This window comes from Microchirus variegatus (genome assembly GCF_963457635.1).
Source record: "Microchirus variegatus genome assembly, chromosome: 21".
NCBI classification, from domain to species: Eukaryota; Metazoa; Chordata; class Actinopteri; order Pleuronectiformes; family Soleidae; genus Microchirus; species Microchirus variegatus.
Genome location: NC_139822.1, coordinates 7893911 through 7916757, shown reverse-complemented (window position 1 = coordinate 7916757; position 22847 = coordinate 7893911). Strand labels below are relative to the sequence as shown.

The following is a 22847-nucleotide window of genomic DNA, read 5'->3' as shown; positions in this document are numbered from 1 at the left end:
CCATTTTCAATCTGCTCACACACACATTTTACTTCTATATTTGACACAAGAGAGAAGAGCAGCATCTTCTCCATCACATGTGCAATTGTTCTTGCACTATATATGAGAAAAAAAGCAAATCTCTGTTGAGATTTCATGCAAACAATTGTTCAGGTTGTTATTGGTAATTAAAGCTTATATTAGGTTGAAATATCTTATTAACACAAAGTAAGATAATCTTGTCAAGATTATTATTCTTCTTTTTTGGCAAAAAAAAATTAAGCAAATTTCCATATTCTTTTTTTTAAATACTTTTTTTGCAATGTACAGTCTTGCAGCCTGTGCTACTTTCCCAAACACGTGATACATATGTTTTTGGAAATTATAGTAATTTGCCATAGAATTTCCAAGACAGTGTAAGGTTACATTCTTGCCATTTGGAAAAATGCCAGTGCAATGTTTACTCATGTGATTGTGAGATGTCCAGATTCTGAGGCTGATTTTCCACTAACAGACAGTAGAGGCAGATACAGATAGATGTGGCACAAATCCTGCATAGTTCTGCTTTAACTTCTAAGCGAAAAATACTTAACTGTGTTGTTAGCTGTTGTGATTTTGTTTATTTATTTATTTTATAAATATATATGGCAAGGTAGAAAATGCAACGGCACTAATGTGTTGAGAGCTTTGTTGTTTAAAAGGAGTGAAAAAGACATATCAGACACTGGTATCAGTATATATTCAAAACTGTGATATTAGTGTATTATGTCTTCCTTATAGTATTATCTACACCAAGTATAGAAAATAATAATACAAGAGTTCATTTACCAGAGAGTGACACATTATAGTAATTCATTCATTTACACGCAGTTCTTTTAGCAGTGCAACTTTGCTTCATCACCTGGGATGATAACTTTAACGTTATTCTCCGTGGCAGCTGTAAACAGACTCTTTGTCACTCTGCGACTCAGTAGATTTAACAGGTGGATACGAGATGCATACTAACACCAGTGTCTATAAGACAAGTTAGTCTCTCGTCTGCAGCTCAGAGACAAAGTCATCTCTGTCAGAGGCACACACACAGGGCTGCAGAGTCGGGATGGAGAGGAAATGGAAAGAGCCGTTAACCTTTTCAGTTGATGAGTAATGAAAAAGTAAATAACATCAGGCCCCTGTTCTGTGTCTCTGCCTGAGTCTTTTTTAACTATATTTCTGTGTCTGTCCTGTTCGCTCTGATTTATTAATAATAATAATGATAATAATAACAATAATTTAATTTTCATTGGCAGTGACCAGGATGGACAGGATTATACATGGGTATGTTCAAGGGACAGAACAGATTGAATGGTTTGGAAATAATGTAATAGATTCAGGGTTGAGATTGTTTGGTCACGTGCAGAGGAGAGATAGTGATTATATAGATGGAGCTGCTGAGAAAAGAGGAAGAGGACAGAGAAGGTTTGTAAAAACAATGATAATACATTTTATTTGTTCAATTCTCTTTACAAGACAGGTTTAAAATAATTTAAAAACCAAAAAAAAGACAACTTATAATAGCCTATATAGTGCATTAAAAATAAGTACATTAAAAACAATATAACTGCATAAAAACAAAATAAATAATCAAAGTAAGTAGGCAAGTTTGTTATCAGTTTTAGGAAGAGAATCAGTTAAGGGAATTCCAGAGGTGGGGGCCAGATTAACTAAATGCTCTCGCCCCATAGCGATCAGACGGTCACGGAGAACAGTGAGATGTGTGGATGATTACAACATTAAAGTATGGCTGGCTGTGGTAATATTACAAAAATATACTGAGGACTGAGCTTAAGAATGATCTGAAAGCGGAGGGAGAAAGGCTACTTACAAATAAGCTTATCTCACTCTAATACACACAAAAAACAACTGGCATCACAAACCCTGCCGCTGTATTTCAGTCCAGTGACTGTGTCAGACAGTCTGTGCTCCGGTCATGGAGGAAGTTCTGCACAAATAGTTTTAATGAACGGATTCTAATGATTCAGTTACACTGAAAACAACTGCTTTACAAATCACTAGTCACTCGTTTGTGTGTCGCGTGTTAAAAGAAGTCACCGCAGTTTCATGCAGCCGTGCAGTGATGACTCCGCCCACGTTGAGTAGATACTTTCTTTGTAGTGGAAACACAACCTAAGCTGTGATGTGCTGTGCCGAGGTGAGGCGGAACCATAGGGCAAAAGTTTCCATTTGACCGCCCTCTTTAAAAGTGTAAAGCAGAGAGTTTTGTAATGAATGTGAAATGTGATCAGTATCAAATGGAGCTGCTGCAGAGCAGGAGTGATGTGATGAGTTCTATATGCAGTAGAGTTCTGTCAGAGGTTGAAGTTTGTGTGGAAAGGATGATGTGAAGGGGGACACGAGGAGTGTTTTGAAGACACACGGGGGTTTGGACAAAATGAAAACAGATGATCCACTGTGGTGACCTCTAAAAGAAGAAGCTGTAAGAACGTTTCAGAATGAAAAGTTGTTTTTAGCCACTGTGTTTGAGATGAACACTACATTATCTGACTATTGCTCAATAAATATGTCCTACCAATAATTTGTATTACACTATTAATCATGTAATACAGCTATCAACAAAGTCGTGTGATATGTTTGGGAAAAGGTTTCACCCACTTACTCTTCTCATCACTCCTTGAGTCCAACCATAACCGTACTTCAGATAATAAATTCTAGCCTCAGGCTTGCAGCTTGTTATCCAACTTGTATACACCAACAGAAATCAGAGAGAGAGATTTCAAAACTACTCATGTACATGCACATGATATATATACATATCTCACATCTAAAAAAAAAAAAAAATCCTGAGCCTTGTAGTAATCTGAGAGTTGGAGCTTTGCCTTTTTACGCGTGCCTTTTAATAAAACAGCAATTTGTAATGTGAAAAGGAAACGATTGGCAACGATTGGTTCTACGAGTTGCTGTTTGGCTCACTGGAGTCTGTTCACTCTGTTTTTGTCCTGTGTTTGTAGTGCGTACCAGGTGGTGGTGGAGGAGGAACGTCCACGCAGAGCAAGAGGCACTGCCGAAATCCTACGCTGCTATCCAGTTCCTATTCACTTCCAGAACGCCACGCTCCTGAACTCCCAGTACTACTTCACTGCTCAGTTCCCAGCTGCTGGCATCCACTCTCCTCAGCCCTTTACTGTGGGAGACAACAAGACCTACAATGGTTATTGGAACGCACCTCTTTTGCCTCAGAAGAGCTACAGCATCTACTACCAAGCTGTGAGCACAGCCAACGGGGTGGGTGTTGTCAAGTTCTTATTTATTTTTTTTCTCTTTCCAACCATTCTCTGTTAACCCTAGAGATGTCCCTTGAGAAATCCCAGTAAATCATCAGATTTTGAAATACACCGACAACCATACCACGTTCAAAGACACTTAAATCACCTTCCTTCCCAATCTTGGTTTGAACGCTGCTGTGTGATTGTATTTGAGCAGGTGTTTTACCTAATACAGTGGCAGGTCAGTATTAGAATAGAGGGAAGGTAATGCTGACAGTATAAGAAGTTAGCCAAGAAGCAAAATTGTAAATTAACCCATAAACCACTTTTTTCAGGTGTGAACTAGTGTGTCTAGTAATGATTTGTTGATCCAGGTATAAATGTCCATAGTTTAGTGTAAAAAATTGAAATTATACATGTTTGTCTATCTACTGCCTCTCTCTGGGCAAACATTGAATTTTGTGTATTCAGGTTTCACTACCAGACCACGCCCCATGCATTTTTTTCAAAATCACTGAAAACCTAAGGTGAAAAAAATAGCAAACAAAATAACAAAAATGTTCCAACAGAATATTGTCCTATAAAAAGTGCCTGGAATAATCCAGTCATGGCAGATTTATTTGACTCGCAGTAACAGCATGTAAAAATGTTGCAACTTAAAGGTGCATTGTGTAATAAATCTGAAGCAACTGGCCATAAAATCCTCCTAATATGTCACAGACACCCAGGAATAATGTTCATATAACAAACTGAACTCACCAACAACAACAGTACAGACAAAATACTTGCATTAAAAAAATATATTTTGCAGACTGCAAATCATGTTTATGTTTTGAAATCATGTTTTGGCATGTGGCGCCACCTACCACCATCTACCAATCATTGCAGTCAGTAGAGTCTCAGCTGCCGAGCAACCACGGGTTGCCAGCCTAAAAGACCTCAGTATTTTTGAATTTGAACGTAGTCACCGTTTTTGGCCCCATTCTTACATATGGCACCTTTAAAGTGTGAATATTTTATCATATTTAACAAGCCCGATAGGCTCACAGAGACATTTATTGACATGCGTTCTGAAAATGAGTAGAAAACTTTTTATTCTTCTGGTGCTAGTGGCTGAGAACAAATGCAAAACACAACACAACTGCATATGACCTCTGATAAACGTGTCAGTCCTCTGGTGGGGCACAGCAACAGCGAGTAATAGCCCACAGCAGGGTCAAACTTGGAATGCAGAGCCCTACGCAGTGCTCTTTTTCCCCTCAATTGCCGCGACCCTGTTCTCCTGCCTTTTCCAATGGTGCTTTGTGCCAAATGCCAGACGAAACCTTTGATCAACTGCATTTAAGCAAGGCAGTCGTCCCAGCAGTCGTCAAGTGTGGAAGGCAGGCAACAACAACAACTGGGGTTAGCAGTCGCACAGGTCATGGAGTGGCTCTTGGCGTGCCCCTCCCTCCACAGAGCAGCAGCAGACAGCTCAGTGGCAACTTCAAGAGAATGAGAATCACCATTAGCTGGCTCGTTGAGAAACCCCGGCACGTGTTTAAGGAGGAAACAGAAATAACTGAGGCAGGATTGAATGCAATTAGTGCGTTTGCTCTCGAGAGTGAAGCATTGGTGGTCTGAAACTTTCCAGCATGAAAACGGCGAGTGCTGAGAATTGGTTTATAATGTTCTTCTTTGAACAAGCCAAATGAAGGAGTCCCTTGTTGATGCTGCGTAAAACTATGAAATACATTTTTCACATTATTTTATATTCATTGCTTACAGTGGCCTCATTGCACTCTTTCATTAAACCATCACTGTCAATGGACTGAACTGCGGACCAATTATTATCTAATGATGGTGGAGTGATTTGTTTGAGCCTTTTAAACAAAATGACCCTTCAAAGATTAGAACAGCTGTCCACACCTAGAGGTCTTTCCACCAATTTATACAAAAAAAAACAAAAAAAAAAACATATTTTTTAACAAAAGGACGTCAGCTATTTGAAAGCCACAGTAATGGGAATGCACTTGGATGTTTATACATTTATTCACCTCCTGTATTCTCTGCATCAATGGCGTCCCTCTCGTGCTTACTCATACATGTCTCATTGGACAGCTTAGTCGAGTGAAACGCGGGGACAGAGCTCTCATGTCTTTTGTGTTGTATCACTCATCGCCTCCCTGCTCCTGCCTGTGTCCTTGCTCCTGTTTACTAGACCATTGTTGACAAGAAACTTTTCTGCCAACAGGAAGACAAGTGTGTTTTTTTTTGTTGTTGTATTTTCTTAGTTTCTTATGTTGTTGAAGGCTGTTGTCAGAGCCTGAAACTTCATTACATATTCAGAAAGGCTTCCCGATGTTTCATTTTGGAGCGCTGCATGCAGGGTTCAGCGGTGCTTGTCACAGAGCTCCGGTTTCTCCACAGTGGCTGACCACCTTGAGCTGCAGGCTGCCGACAGATCGCTGCTGGCTGACAAATCAGCAGCTCAGCACCACTAATCTGTGCTATGGGCCCCTCTTGCCTTACTGCGTTTTGTGTCACAGTCATTGAGCTCGACAGATGATAGGCGGACGGTGTGGAACTGCCCGAGCTGTTTGTTGAAACCATGGGTTTTTAGAAAGGTGTTGTTCCTGCTGTAAGTGTGTCTTTTTGTGTTTTTTAAGTTATATCTGATCTCCCCCCCTCTCTCTCTTTTTCCCACAGGAAACCAAAATCGATTGCGTAAGAGTCGCTACCAAAGGTAAAACAATGGATCAAATGTGGGAGTTTGCCTGACATTGCTTGTGATTTCTGAAAAGTAACAAAATGAACATGCAATTGCAGCAGTGGCATCAGTAATAATGTTAATAACATTAAGAGTGCATGATATCTCACCTGAGATTTATATATTTTGATCCACAAGATCCAGAAGACTTTCTGGGATCGATCATGAAAACATAATAATAATGCATTGTATTTGTATAGCATTTGAGTGCTAGAAGACACTAACACTAACACTAGACATTAATATGAAACGAGAACATTTTTGAATGAGATTCACTGAAATTGTACACTGACAATGACATCTTTGTCATGAAATAACAGTAACAGATGTGAATTTGGTCAACAGACTGCAGAAGAACATGTGTTCATCAATGTGTGGCACGGCAGCTTTTTGTGTTCACCGTGTATAGGTACTTAGCTATGCTGCCTGTGCATCCTGCTTCACTCATTAGGAATGATGAAGTCCAAGCACCATTGATGCAGTAACAGAATTGATAAGGCCAGTGAGAGCCACCGTCACACTCTGCTCTGAGCTGTGGAAATGTGCCGTCACGCGGCCCAACACAGCCCAACAATCTCATATTATTGTGGATTTCGCGAGGAGATGCAGGTATCCCCCATCCTGCATCGCTTACTACGCTGAATTCAAATAGCATAAACTTGAAGTTGAAGGACCATAGGAGCAATTTATCAGCCGAGAGGAGACATTTTTCTGCTTCTGCACTTGTGTCAAGCTGTGGCCGTCTCACTCTCGTGAACATGATATCAAATTAGTGATGCCTTGAGGAAATTTCCTCCAATTTGGCACAAATATTCACTTGGACTTAAAGCTGAGGTGGACAGTATTTTGACTTTAATGTTCAATAATTCTGTTATACCATTTTCAGCATAATGTAAATCAAATGGTCTGAGAGAGAACTAGACTTCAGCACCATGGGCTCTGGATAACCATCCCTGTCAAGAAGGGGACTTTGACCAATCACAGTGCCGTTAGATATTCTATGCAATCCCTTCAGTGATTCGTTCACTGTTCCAACATTGGCAACAGCTCCTCGTCCTGTAAAGCAACCTAGAAAAAAGAGGTTTAAAACCAAGTGCCTTGATCCTGAAACTTTATAATTTAATTTAGACTTCACGACATAAATATGATGATATAGAGATACTATCACCATACTGTTACTGTACCATTGTTTAAAATATTAGCATATTACACTACATCTGATATTTGGAATCAACAACCATCTGATTAGATTTTGGTGGTCAAAGGTCCATGACCCCATGGCTCAATTATTTATATGATGTAATCAATTATATTTGTAATTATTTTAAGTGTATTTTTCCTGTTTGAATTGTTTGAAATGCTACCGTGCGGAGTTTCATTGTGTGTGAAATGATGAAACAAATTGTAAAATACTGTCTAATACTTCCTCAATGTTGCATGACAATTTGAAGTGGTGGTGTGGAAATTCAGTTTGTCCTCTTTCTCTCTCCCTCTCACTCTTTCTACTGCTTGCCTTTGCTCGATCCACTGACTTTACTCAGCCGCCATACTTGTGACTCAGCTCACAACCCCCTACATCCGCATCGTCCCAGCAGCCGGTGACAATCCACTAACAGGTCAGACAATGTACTTTTCTCTGACCACAACCTGGTTCTACCCTGTACATCCCTATAGTAGCAGTGAAATACTGCATGTTCATGTGTGTGTGTTTTTGTTCTTTACTTATTTTGCAATTTGTCCGAAGAATGTATTATTTCCGGCAACAGTACTGTGTTTTATATGTTGTCTGACTCCAGTTCAACTAAGCGTATACACACAGGAGTACTCGGACTATTAATCTCATTATCCAGGTATGTTATGGTGCTTTTACTATACAGTTCCAGCTTGGTATGGCTTGGCTCTCCTCGGTTTGGTAACTAGGAAACAGACTCACGAGACTATCTGGCATCAAATTGATGGAACTGGGGGTGAGGCAGGGCAGGTGAATGGAATCAGCAGGCAGAGGGAATGGCAGAGTTTGAACTAATATGAGAGTTAATGACCAAATCAGGAAACCCGATGAAAATACGAAGATTTAGCTGAAGTTGTGACGCCATTAGTCCAATTAAGACTTTAGTCAATTTTAGTCTCGACTAACTTGTTTACATGACATTAAAAAAAACAAATTATTCTCTCAGTCTGAATAAATTCTGCATGTAAACACTCTGATTGTCTCCTACATGTATCTTCTCAGTTGGACTGAAACTGGACATGAAAGACAGGTTTGATGTGCCATTGTCATTTCATGTGTCAATGTTGTAGATTTATGTCAGTGAATCCTGTTTTTCATGAGTATTTCTCATTATTTCTGGGAGATTAAGTGTTGCTTGCTGCATTTGTAACAACTGTTTATAATAACACAAAAGAAAACTCAGCATGAAGATCTGGGGAATTGGCAGGAAAGCAGCAGCATCTATCAATTCAAATCTCAGTTTCTAATTATTGTGTGTTAAGGTACGAAAATTCACCTACACTTTTTGTTGCTCACGTGGAGATTTGTAACAGAGAAGAATAATGTAACACAGTGAAAAACTAGGGGTGGAAGACAAGAACATTTCTGTATCTGTCGGTACACATTTGGCAGTATCATACAGTTCTATTATTTATTACACAGAACGGAAGACGGCTCTTTTTTATGCTAGAAAAGAGTGCTGAGAGGTGAAAGCCTGAGCAGTTCAGTGTCACTGTCGTGCTGAAATGACCACTCACAGTGACAGAAAGGCATTTTTTTGTGCAATAACTTCACAGCAGCAAACAATTGTACAGTCATATGAAGTCTATAGAGCATAATGAGATCAAAGTGAACAGCAATAATTAAAAAAAAAAAAACAGTGCGATAGAAATCTTATTCGATAAACAAGCTGCATAAACCACATCATATTATGATTTTACTGCAGGGAACATCGTTATTTTTCCCCTACGCATGTATATGACATACAGACAGATCAACTCATCAATAACGCTGGACAACAAATTATGCGCTTGGCAGCGACTTGAAAAGTAACATATCACACATGCACAGCAGCCCACCAGCATAATCCATAATCACTGAAAAAATCGTGTGAGGTTTATTTCAGCTATGATGTCCTGCTGAACATGTTGTGACACCAGGCATTACGTTGTGTTTTCTGTCATCAGATAGCGCTGCACCACATGCATTTACAACTGGTATACTATTAACATGCATCTCCAGTGTTCACAAAATACATCATGATCCGATTGCTATCCAATCACAGTCATCCCTCTTTACATCACCTCCCGCTCTTCTTCTGCAAAGATTTCCAGCCGCAGACTACAGTGTCTCAACCATAATCAACAACAACAAGCCCCACGCACACAACAGTTTGATTAGCACAGCGTCACAAGTTGCCAGCAGCTCGATAATTGCAAGACAGTTTCCACTTTTAAGTATTTGTCCTCAAAAGAGCGCATCACATCATAAATTATAAATCCCAGGATCACCTCGCCCTGAGGGCTTGGTGTCTGCTTCATCGCCTATAATTACTACATTTCATGACCATGAAATATATATTTTTGTCCCCCATATCATGTCTGGGCCTCCCTAGAATCCTACCCTTTGAGTGGGTACATTTGTCTACCACAGGATTGTAAAACTACTTTTGTACTTTTGTATCTAAAGTAAAACAATGTAGGATTTGCTCCTGGGTTCCCTCCACAGTTGGTGCCATGGTGCCATGAACTCCTGATCACCCCAGACCAGTCGAAAAAAATTGCAAGAATTTACGTTTTGCACTCTTGGATCTTAAGAAGGTTCTAAGTAGGCTTTGAAGTGGGCTTCAAAATGCCAAAAGAAGAAATGGGAGTGAGTGAAAAAAAAAATTTGAGTCAGCAATTTATTGCAAACAACCATTAAACTAAAATAGGCCGTTCATCAGCTGATCAAAAGTTTAAGACCACATCCTTTAAAAGTGTTTGCAAAATGTGGATTCATTGCCATTTTCTGTCAGGTATCCACACTGTCATGACCTCCTGATGGCAAAGGCAAAAAAGCTTTCTCTCTTTGAACGCGGTCGGATTGTTGAGCTGCATCAGCAAGGCCTCTCGCATCGCGCCATTGCTGCTGAGGTTGGATGCAGTAAGACAGTCATTTTAAACTTCTTAAAAGATCCTGAGGGCCCAAAACAATTTCACCAGCCCTGAGCCGGAGGATCCAATTGGCTGTCCGTCAAGACACGGGACGATCCTAGGCCCAAATTAAACTTGTCACTGGTGCCAACTGCAGTCCCATTACCATTAGACGGCATCTGCGAGAGAAGGGTTTTAAGAACAAAAAATGTCTTCAAAGGCCTCGTCTTCTTCAACCACACAACATTGCCCGTTTGGAGTTTGCACAAGAGCACCAAACATGGGACATTGAAAGGTGGAAGAAAAAAAATTACCTTGACGGTCCTGATGGCTTCCAGCGTTACTGGCATAACAAGGAGATCCTATCTGAGTTTTCTACACGGCACAGTGGAGTGGCCACCATCATGATCTGGGGGGCTTTTTCCTTCAATGGAACAATGGAGCGTCAGGTTGTCAGGCCATCATCAACAGGAAAACACTGCAGTTCACAGTGCAAAGGACAAAGGACTTCTTCCAGAGAACATCACTCTTGTGAACCATCCTGCCTGTTCTCCTGATCTAAATCCAATTGAGAACATTTGGATGGCAAGGGAATACACCAATTCCAGACAGAGGATGCCCTCCGTGAAGCCATCTTCACCACTTGTAGCAACATTCCCACTAGCCTGGAAACACTAGCATCAAGAATGCCAAAACACATTTTTGAGGTGATTAACAAGAATGGCACAGCAACTAATTACTGAGTCCTTTCATGATAATTGTATTTCTATTTTAGGGTTTTTTTTTTCGTTTGTTTGTTTTTTGGAGATGTGGTTTTAAACTTTTGATCAGCTGATGAACAGCCTATTTCAGTTTAGGGTTTGTTTGCAATAAATTGTTTCCTCAAAGTTTTTTTGTATCTCTAGCATTTCTTCTTTTTGCATTTTGAAGCACTACTTAGAACCTTCTTACTTACTTCTCCAGTGCAAAATGTGAATTCTTGTAATTTTTCTACTAGTCTTAAAATTTCGATCAGGAGTGTATATGTCATGGTAACGTGCATTTGTCGACAGCATTCTATTTCTACGACTTTTACTGTACAAAATGTCACACCCCCAGCGACAAGAATTTGTACCCTGTTTGGTGCACATCAGTACTTTTTGAGTGTGTCAGTCTGAAGCAGTATATTCAGACAACATTAACTCAGTGCAGACACAATTGTTCATGTATCACCACTCCTCCTAAAAATCCTCCACCACTCTGCCACAAAAACTGATGTCTAAACAAAGGAATGGCTGCTGATAACAAACCACCACACCAAGAACAATATGTCACAAGTAGCAGCCTGGCATTGTATGCTTTATTTTTTTGATAGCAGGAGAAAATGGCAATGCTGAGGAGTGAAAGAAGCTCGCTTGGAAAACAGATTTGGCTGACATAACAATTTATCATTCTAAATTTACCCCTGGCGACAAGAAATAATGGTGTTGTTCAGGTGGACAGTTGTGATTCCAGCGTCGCTGTTATCCTCAAAGTGCTTCTTATCACTTTCCATGGAGCAGATGCTGTTAAAACAAGCTGCTTTTCCCTGTTTCTCTCCCTCTCTCTTTGTGTCTGCCATCATTGGCTATCTCTTCCTGAGCTGATATTTAAAGTTGCATTTATTTCAGGTGTTTTCCAATCTTCTTGGGCATTATCTTTGCTGTCCTGCATCAAACATTTTTCCACAGTCATGCAACTATTTGCTACGAACATGATTAATTAGGGGTAAAGATGGCGCTCACTTATCACTCCCAGTGCAGTTTGATTTAGAGTCCTCATTTATACTCAGGGACAAAAGGTGGACAACGGGGAGCCTCTTACTTTAAGAATAAACATGACTCTGAGCCAATAACTGTGCACTGATACTAAGGTCCACAGAATGCCACTGAATATCAGTGTATTGATTCATCAACCTCCGTCGCCTTACATAGTCTAATCAATGAGAGGAAATACTGGAAATATGGATGTGCTGTCTGCCATTTAATTAATGTACAACAGTAACAAATAGCCTTTAGATTTCACACTCAATTGATTTCCACTTTCTTTGTTTGATCTCTCTGCAATGTGATTTCATTGCAGGAGCAGCCACTCACAAACCGGATGCGGTTGAGCCAGAAAAACAAACTGACCACACAGTGAAGATTGCAGGGGTCATTGCTGGCATCCTCCTCTTCGTCATTATCTTCTTAGGCGTCGTGCTCCTCATGAAGAAAAGGTATTTTATTTTCATGCTAATACTGATTTGTGTAAAAGGTTGGATTTATAATACTGTGCAAAAGTCATAGGTCATTAGAGTCTTTCTTTTAGCAATGCTATATAATTTCTCCACATGAGAGTATGACAGATCGCAAATATATAAAGATAACAAACCAATGGTCAGTTTAGAGTGTGCATGTTTTTGGACTGTGGGAGGAAACTGCAGAGCCGCACTAGAAACTTATGTGGCTTATAAAACGTGTGTTTTCCCGAATATTTAATGTCAACAAATATCTGCTGTGAAACAGGTCTTTTACACCAAGTTTATTTAAGACATGCTTGAGCATGTTGTATTGGTACATTTATTGACAGCTTGCTAATATGTAAGACCACCTTTCATTCCTTGTTCACACATAGCCATGCATCATTTAGGCCTATCCAGATAGATACATAAACATAAACATTTTTGTTCTTTGTCGTTTTGAAAGAGTTTTCCATTAACAAGGTATTATTTCAGGAAATGTCTTCATCCACGTGAAACACCCCAAAACCAATCTAAATACTGTAGTGCATATGCGAGGCCTGTACAGCTGTAATGCTGCTAAAAAGAAGACATTGAGCATGTGCATACATCATGCAACCTGTGTGCATCCTGTTGTTTTATTAAAGCTTGTGTGTACTTTATAATGTATACCACTGTTTCTCAGTCCTGGTCCTTGGACCCACTGCCCTGCATGTTTTAGATATTTGAATCAGGGGTGTTGGAGCAGGGAAACATCTAAAACATGCAGGGCAGTGGGTCCCGAAGACCAGCATTGAGAATCACTGATGTATACAATCACTTGAGAGTTGTCATAAAGCAAACGGACCAAACAGGATGACGACAATGACAACACAGTTAGCAAGAGTGAATGCCAGCTCAAGACCGATGTGGGACTATACCTAAGGGTAGCCTTTTTAAGATTTTCCCACTCTGTGATCCGTTTCCAAAAAATACCTTTTCTGGTGGATGAACCACTAATAGGACAATTTTTTATGTGGACAGCCCCAAAAATAGTTTTTAAGGCATAAGTCACATCATTCCAATCTAAATGCCACTGATTACATAGTTTGACAGACATAAAATGCAGTTTGTTGCTTGTGCCCTGAGACTTTTGCACAGTACTGTAGTTGCCAAGTTCCCACAAATAAGTAGTTTCTGTTCTCTCATTTTTGTATGTTCCTCCCTCAAACAGTCACATTGTCAGCGTCGTGGTAAATAATTAATTTGATTATGTTGATACGCCCCATTAAGGCTGTTTACAGCCATGAGATACAGTGTGCCATGAAAAATTAATCCCCTTTTTTTTCCGCCACACGCTCAAACAAATGTACAGCACTTCAATGGCACTGGAATGGGAATAGGAAAAAAAATGATTTTGAGGCCTGTGGTATGGAGTGAAGCGTGGAGGAGATGAGAAAGAAAATATGATGAAAGGCTTAAAAGGAAAGAGGATGGCCTCGTAGCTGAAGGCATAAGTTTACATTAGCACTGGAAGCCACACTGGAGAGAGGTTCTGTACATTTCTCAGCAATCACAGGAGCTTAAGCTCAACAAACACCAACCCTTTTCTTGTTCCCACCAACGTTTACAGTTTCAGTCAGTTTCTGCAAAGCTTGTATTGGCAGATTCAAGTTTATTCTTTAATGTCTCAATTATCAAACGCTAGACAATTACATTTAAAAAAAATGCTTTTTAGCAGTGTTTTTATACATCTGGATTGTTCGTCTTGATTTAAAGAGTAAAGATCAGTGCAGAAGTAAATTTAGCGGTGTGTGGGAGTTGTGTACTAATAACATCATTATATCACATTTTATTTTGGACTGTTATATGAGATTCGTCGTTTTCTACGGCTTATTGCTGGTGTGGCACAGTGATCAGTGGTGGGTGTGAAAATCAGCACACAGTAATGGAATTGTTTTCAATTAGCCATAATCAAAGCAGAGGTGGAGATGACTTCATTGATTGAATTTTGTGTAATTTGCCATCACCAACAGGGAATCAGAGTTGTGTTAAGACATTCAATCTACTTATTAGATGTCAGCCTTGGAGGTCAGATATGGTAATTTATAGGTGGGTAACATTTACATATTCATAAACAGGGGCTTTAGCCACAGCATGTTTTCCTCTGATTTACAGTCCACACTGTGTAGATGTGCCTCTTATCAGTTGAAAATCATTTTGTTTTGATAGTCCACACTCTACTAGTAATCAACAGGTATTCAGTTCCATGGTAACTAGGGGTGTCAAAAAATGTACCCTATCCTGGCCATATCTCTCCGGCTCCAGCAAATGGAGCTACAAATAAATGGCTACAACATACAGTGCCCAGGCTATGTATTGTGAGGAAACTGGGCTCCATATATTGTAGTCTTTCATACAGGGAAGTTTTACTGGGACCAAGTGCCATCCACAGCCAGGAAGGGCTGCCTAAGGGGGTTGGGAGTGCTGGGAGGGAAACCAAAAGTTATTGTGAGGGAACACCAACGTTTTGTGAACTTCAGAAGAGCCTTTGTTTGTTGTTGCTGTTTTTCTTTTTTCTTTTTTTTTATAACTTTGGTTCAGTTTTGATTGGCATAGCCATTTTCATTTCAAATGACCTGTGCCCTTACAACATACTAGACATACAACTCCTGATACACATGTACATATGTAAGTTTACCTACTAATATTTACTAATAAGTGGCACACACTTTTGTATGGGGTTATAGTCTCTAGAGCACAATTTATAGTCTACTGGCAGTTAGTTAGTTCTAAGTTGAATAAGTGTCAACTGATTATCTGTTGAAACGATACTGAATACCTGTTGATTACTAACGGAGAGTCAACAGTTGACTATCAAATTAAAGCGTCACCGAATTCCTCCACAAAAAAAACATGACATGACTCCAAGCAATCACCTCTGACCTCACAATCACTAGTTTTACCTCCACGTATGCCACCATATCTGATTTTGTTCATTTCGACTCTTTTTTCCAAAACATTAATATTTTTACTTTTTTCTTTCCTTTTCATTCCATCCCCTCCCCCTCCCCCCCCCTCCTCCACTGCTTAAATTCTACCACCACCCCACTCGGCAGAAGAACCTATCACTCCTACACTTACTACCTGTAAGTAACCACTCTGTGTTCTGTTAGTGCCACGCTTCTCACCCACACGCTGTTTTTTTTCCCCATGCATGCAAAGAGCCATGTCATGTCCTTCTCTAGCCCAGAGCCATAGAGACCCAGCTGTAAAGATCTGCTGTGGGGGGTGTGGGGGGGGGGGGGAGAGGACCCCACTCCAACGTACCAGTGCAAACATCATACTTTGTCACATTGGCACGGCTTCTGACAAAAGCAGCTTTACACACCCCCACGAAACAAAAACCTGCCACTGAGATGTAACTGCAGACCTATTTCTACAAGACTTTGTTTATCGAAATGAAGATCTAATTGATGGTATGGCTCCCAAACGCATCATGTGAAAGCGGGAAAGCAAATCAATGCAGCAGCTACTCGTACCAAGTCTGATTTTTCATTGACCTGCAATGATTTAATTTCTCTTGACTTGTCAAAGTTAGTTTTTTTTATAGTGTGCATCTATGCTTTAGTTTGAGGTACTTCAGATATTTTGTATACAGCCAAATATCCAAAATTCAGTCAATAACGATAGAAAATTAATTGCGTAAAGTAAATTTAAGCATGAGAATTGTGTGCTGGTCTCACCAATATTGGCTCCATGTGCATGTGATCATTTATAGCTTCCATTTACCCCTGCTCCATTCTCTTACTATGCCATCAAACATCTCAGCTCTCATGTTTTCTCCTGCATCTTTTCCCCATGCATGTATTATCGCACGTTCAGCCCATTGATCCTATGGTGATGGTGGGGTTGTGTCTTTGACAAGATGCTACTGAACAAGCTGAGCTGATCACAGCTCTCTATTGGCACGACTTCAACATCAGAAAACAATAGCCATGGCGCCGCTTGATTCACTCTTAATATAACAGATGATTCTACATCACAAGTCTGAACGGTAAAGAAGCTTATTCTGCAGCTCTGCCTTCTCCAGCGTAGCTCACAGTGCTCCCTCTGTACAGTCTTTGTGATGGATGCCAGCTAATCTGTCTTGAGTTTGGCTGTGATCAGAGGGGAGAAAGGAGGCTGCCTTGCATCAAAGAACATCTCAGAATACACCTGGAGATAATACTACTCTGAATACCGCTGGGTGTCACTCACAGTAGATCACAGCTGTCTCCAACAGAAAGCGAGATGACTTAGAGGAGTCATGTCATCAAAGCTGTGAGCGTACGCATACGTTGGCCAAGTGAAGCAGGAAGAGATGTCAGTGAAACAATCCAAAATTTTACTTTTTTGTTATTTTAATTACTGTGTGTTCACTATTTTGGTGTAATGCCACTGGATGCAGCTGTGTGAAAACAGCCACAACAGAAATATACTCCTTACAACAACAACAACAACAAAAAAAACTGGCTCCAAAATGCAGAACTAGTCAAGGATTTGACAGCTAATTTCCTATGTTGGGCAAGCCTACTCTTCCATTAAAAGGACATTAAGTCATGGAGGAGAGTTTATTTGCTTTGACTGACAGCTTCTCAAGCTGGATATTTCAGGCTCTGAACAACTGACAAGATTCACCTGCACGTTGACTGTGATTTTCTCAGAGTCTTGTGTCAAATAAGAGGTTTTTTGCACGTTTCAGAAGACGGTTTTAAGCAAAGGCATCCTCGGGGCTACAAATGTTGTGACTCCAAAGGCAAGAACACTTCTGAGAGCTCCTGAACCGAAACACCACAGTTGAGCCGGAAGCCATCAACCAGATCCCTCAGTTACCTATTATGAAGCATTTGGATTAGGGCAAAAAGTAAGGTGCTCACATCTTCCATCATGGAGCTCCAGTAGGCAGATGATGACGCCCTAGTTTCTCACTCCGATAGCTGTACCACCTACAGTAGACATCTCAAAGCTCTGGAGCGGTACCATCAGCTGGAACGATAGACGGACCAACATCAGTGTCCTAAAAGAAGCCAACATCGCCAGCATCACTACAACTATCGTGAGGCACCAGCTACGATGGATAGGCCATGTCATACGAATGCCCAACAACCGCCTTCCCAAACAGATTCTGTACGGCCAACTTAAGGAAGGAAAGTGCACCCAAGGAGGGCAGAAGAAGTGGTACAAATACAATCTCAGAAAGTGCCACTTCAACCTCAACAACTGGGAGAACGTTGCTCTAAAGAGGGACGTGTGGAGCAGGACAGTCCATGAGGGCACAGCACAACTAGAAAAGGACCTCCACCGTGCCGCAGAAACAAAAAGGCATCTGAGGAAGGAGAAGAACCTCCACCAAAACCGCTCCCCAAACTCAAACCACAACCTCCAGGACTACAATCTACATATGCCACCACTGCAACAGAGACTGTGGATCGAGGATTGGCCTCAACCGCCATTTGACGACCCACAAGCGACCAGACCCAACCTACAGGAGGACAATCATACTCGGTTTGAGTGATCGCCGATGATGATGATTTGTGTCTCAGGTAGAGGCAGCTAAGGTGCGTTTATCTGCCTGATTATCACCTTCAAGTATAAAGCTGCAATCTGAAAACTCTCACCACCCCTCATCATTCCCTACTTTATAACTGTCTAAACTTAGTTCCCAAGCACATCTGACTAATACATCACATATATCCAAAGTTTATGTTGTCAACTTAATTATAGACCGCATGCTTAAGGAGCTCTCTCTCTCTCTCTCTCTCTCTCTCTCTCTGTGGTGCATTTTCTGAAGTGATCATCAGGCACATCTGATGGCAGGCTTGATATTGCTACAACAACTCCATGATTGATGAGCCCCATTAATACTTTCATCAAAGTATTTTTTTTTAAAGACACGAGAACATCCCACAGTCCCAAAAATATGCACTTAAGGTGTATTGCCAGAGGTGGCTGCAGGGGCCATGCATGCAACGCAACATCAGTCAGCTCACTCATTAGGGATGCAGTTACATGTGCGATCAAATATGTGACCGTTCTTTTAATCAGACGGTTGCACTGGCCGTTGAGCCTGCTGTTACTGGGGACAAGAGATGGATCAATTGGCACAGGGTGAGGGCTTGCAATTGGCTCTGTATTCCCATGTGCATGGGATTCATCCATCAAGCGACAGACATGTTAAGTAGTAGTACTCTATTACTGTCCTTATAGTTCAAGAAAGTTAAAAAAAAAAATTGTCATGTAATACATTTAACTACATTTTCATTAGAAAACCTGTGAAGTGAATAAGCAGGAAAGATACACGTATGAATGTACATTATAAAAAAATAATTATTTTGTAGCATTATATAATTATCATAAAGCATTTATTATTTATAAAAATGTATTATTTCAGCTGTTCTACCAAGAGACTCTTGCTTAAGTATAGCATTAATTGTTTTCTTATATTAAACCCGCATTAAGCTCCCGCCTGCCTCAATATCTTGTACTGTAATTATATTATATTTATTTCAAAGTAAAGCTGTAATAATTATTGTCAATTTCATTAAACACAGAACTTTTCTTTGTAATTTCTTTTGTGAGATTAAGAGGATAATTTCGACTCACACTCACTCAACGCATGGTGAACATCAATGTTTTAAAAAAAAATCTACACCAAGTACTAGACATGGGACAAAATACAAATTCAGCATCTAGTTTATAAATATAATGACTCATTTAGCAGGATAAGAGAGGGACCATCTTTCGAGTGAATTGAATTTGGTCTATTAAAAAATCAATGCGTACTTGGTGTTTGTGGCAGCTGTTTTGTTGTTTCAGCTCATAAAAGACAAAGCCAATCCCTCCAAAAAACTGTGGAGGAATGACATGTTCCATTTCCATCTGACATCTGGCCACTTATATCATGTAAATCCCTTTAGGTATGAAGAGGGAATGTATTTTATTGAGTGGCCCCTCTGGGCAAACACCTGTCACCTTGCAGTTTTATATCAGTGAGAGAAAATTTGAAAAGCCTAAATCGAAAAAAAAAGAAAAGAAAATCAGCCATTCATTCATGTGTAATAACTGCCTCTGTTGTTGAATTTAAAAACACACAGTAAGACAAAACTATAAATCAGTATCGACATTTATTCTCCTTATCCATGATCACCATATTGCACATTACACACAGGAGCCCACATTTGTGGGGGGTGAAGAGATGTCATGCACGACATAATGAAGTTTAAATGGATGCGTTTTAAAGTCAAAACCTCTCTGTCACAGTTATGGCAGTTATAATACTAACAGTAACATTACAACAGAGGGAAAAAAAATATTTTTGGAATTTGTAAAAAGCAAATAAAACTACTTTACTCAAGAAATGTGTTGGATGAAGAGATTCATAAAAGTCAAAACAACAATGTCAGATTACAAAGTGGTATATATTGCGAATGCTGCTATATTAAATTGCCAAATAAAATAAACATCATAAAGGGCTCCTCCACTTGTTTTATTTTTATAGTTTAGAAAATTCATGTTGCAAGTTTTAAGTTCCCATACAAAGTGATACAAAGACCAAAACATTTGATGTTGTTTCTCTCTTTTTTTTCGTTATAGTACTAATCGTCACTTCATATACACAGAACACAGTGAAGTGAAGCAAACACTGTTTTATTGTTGCCATGATGCAATGGGAGTGTAAATCTGTTTTTATATGTTCTCAATTACATTTTATTCTTTTATTCAATTCCATTTTTCCGTTTTAAAATTTTCTGAACTCTATGTTACAGTATTTTACACTTATTTTATCTGGAAAAAAAAGGTGTCTTAAAATGTGATTTAAAGCTTCCATAGAACGGAAGTACCAATGAATGCTGTGTTTTGGTGTGTTATCTTCGGCATTACCTCGTTTATGAAGCCCTGAAGGTTCTAAACAAACAGTTCGGCCACTGCTGAGAACGCTGTGTATTGTAATCTCAGGCTCAGCGAGATCTCTGAAAAAACCCCGTCCGGTTACGTAAACTGCATTTCTCCTGAAAAGTGGATCCTCCTGCTCCGGGCACTAGTCCGGGCACATTCGGTTGCGTACATTGAACCGCAGAAGAAGAAGAACATCTGTTGTGGAGGTGTTTCACGAGCGACAGTGTCTTCTGACTCTGGGTCTGACTCCGGGTCAAAGTCATAAAAGGAACTGTGGCGGGAAGTCGTGATAACGTTAAAACAATGTTTTGATAATGAGTAGCAGTGCATCCACCGTTCCAGAGGGGGAGCTGCGCTCTTTGCATTTTTCAATCAGGCATGGGGTGAAGTTAGATGCAGGAGAAGGTGTAGTTTCTGTTTAAAACCACACTGGTCAGAGCGTCCAAAGTTGCTAAATACTGTAAATATACAGTAGATGAAGGATGAGATGAGCAGAAATCTTTGTGGGAAGATGTGTTAAAGAAAAGATTGAATTGAAACAGTTTGCAAACAACCAGTGAAATGCCCCCACTGGGTTAATCAAAGATGCTTCTGTAGCCCCTCCCGGCTGGGTGTCAGTCATCTAACATGTGCACACACACCCATGTACCATATTATGTGTCTGTTTGGATCCACTAATGAAGCTGTCTTTGTCCCAATGTCACAAGATTTTCGGCTTCTCCAGCACCGAAACGAGGCCCACCACGCTGAGCTTGAGGTTTTGAAGCGCTCGTTTCAGAAGCTTGCAGCAGACTCACCTCCCACTGAACAGACATTCTGGCAAAAGACGCACAGACACACGATCTGAGCAGCTCCCTTTGTGGTGTAGCTCAACTCATGGAGTTAGAAGCTCACTGCTCACTTAGATCCTACACCCAACCAGGCCTGTCATGTGCTGAACTGCAGACAATCCCTCTAATGAGAAGTTGCCTGTTATAGTTACTTGGCTTGTTTGCTCGGTTTCTACCTCTGCAGACACCTCTGCTATCTTTCTCTGTCCCTTTAATATTCAGAGCAGTTTGGAGAAATTTGATGTTATTGTTACGCGTGTCTGCCAGCCATCAATTACTGCCGTTATTTTACACGTGCAGATTTTAAGCTAACTATTTGCAGGAGGTGATAAATGGTCACATTCATCAACACACCCACACTCCCACACATGGTGTTGTACACTTCTTCATGCTATCGCACTCACAATATCAGCCCCTGTATTATAGTCATTGATCATTAAATGTTCCCTTACAAATGAGGAGAGAATAGCATGCCAATTAATCTTCATCGAACCCCCACTGCGCTTATGGCACCCATCCCAGTATGTTGCTGGTGCTTTACTAAATCTTGCACTGGTGCAGCCTTATTTGCAGCCTTTTTTTTCACAACCCCAGTCCAACCGAGGGATTTTCTGCACAGAGTTTAAATTTTCTCCTGATATGCAAGTTGGTTTTCTCCAGGTTCTCGGGTTTTCTCCAACAGCTTCAATGGATGCTGTAAAGGGACACACTATGGGACTCTAGCACGTTTGATTGCGTGTTGGTACTCTAGTTTCCTCCCACAGTCCCAAATTGGACACTCTAAATTGACTGTAGATGTGAATGTGAGAGTGCGTTTTTGTGCGTTTGCCTGCGATGGACTGGCAACCCTATCCACAGTGTACCCCACCTTTCACCCCATGTCAGCTGGGATTGGCTCCTGTGGCCCGTGTGACCCTCATGCGGAGGATAAAGTGGTACAAAATGAATGGATGAACTGTTACACCAGACCAGGACAGTGGAAATCGAAGTCTTGGGCAGTGATTCAGTCATAAAGACCTGGAATATTTCCTTGTGGTTTTTAACAGTCTTCCCCATGAGTTCACACAGTGCTGAATCAGTCTGAACATTGCCTGTGGTACATACAGCTCCCCCGCCTCCTTCCTCACTTCTCCTTTTAACAAAATGAAGCTATCATAAGGAGAAAAAAAGAAGACAAGATTGCCATTTTGTTCCTGGATTTAATTGCATATTAAAGACCAAAAAGTGGGTCCAGCAGATGAAAATGTTACTACTTTGTCACTTTCCTCTCCGAAAGAAAGGATTCACTATTAGCCTCACGTCGCGGCCTTCAGAGCAAATGACTGTTTGAAGGCAGCGGGGGGCCCGCCGCCATATGGCACGAGACAGCGACAGAATTGAACAAACAGAGGAGATTTGCGAAAACAAAGCAGCAGGAGTGCGTCATTAGACAGCAGTTGTCCACGAGAGCGACTGCCATTCAGAGAGGCAGAGGGGTCACATAGAGAGTTACAAAGTGTGAGGATTAGTGCGAGCGCTGCCATGGTTCATTCTTTACACCGCTCGGTCCCCTCCAGCTACAGAGCAGTGGCAGGCAGCAGATATACTGTAGCTATAGCTAAAACATTTTCTCACCATTATTCTGGAGTGAACTTTAGTGTACAACATGTACTCCTTAGAATGATAGTGTGATATAGGTGTTTAAATCTCCATAAGGATAATCTCTTATACGAGTTACTTTTTCCTCCATGAGGTCACAGGTGAAG

At 40.5% G+C, this 22847-nt stretch overlaps 1 protein-coding gene across 1 annotated transcript in view; it reads left to right on the top strand.

Moving 5' to 3' along the window:
• Positions 1–22847, top strand: part of LOC310942137 (receptor-type tyrosine-protein phosphatase mu) — a gene marked incomplete at both ends in the record, with an annotated part of 191606 nt that overhangs the window by 119679 nt on the left and 49080 nt on the right. Inside the window, 5 exon segments of the mRNA XM_083907444.1 lie at positions 2988–3261; positions 5931–5967; positions 7533–7607; positions 12217–12352; positions 15454–15483. Of these exon segments, the coding sequence (XP_083763570.1) occupies positions 2988–3261; positions 5931–5967; positions 7533–7607; positions 12217–12352; positions 15454–15483 (552 nt within the window).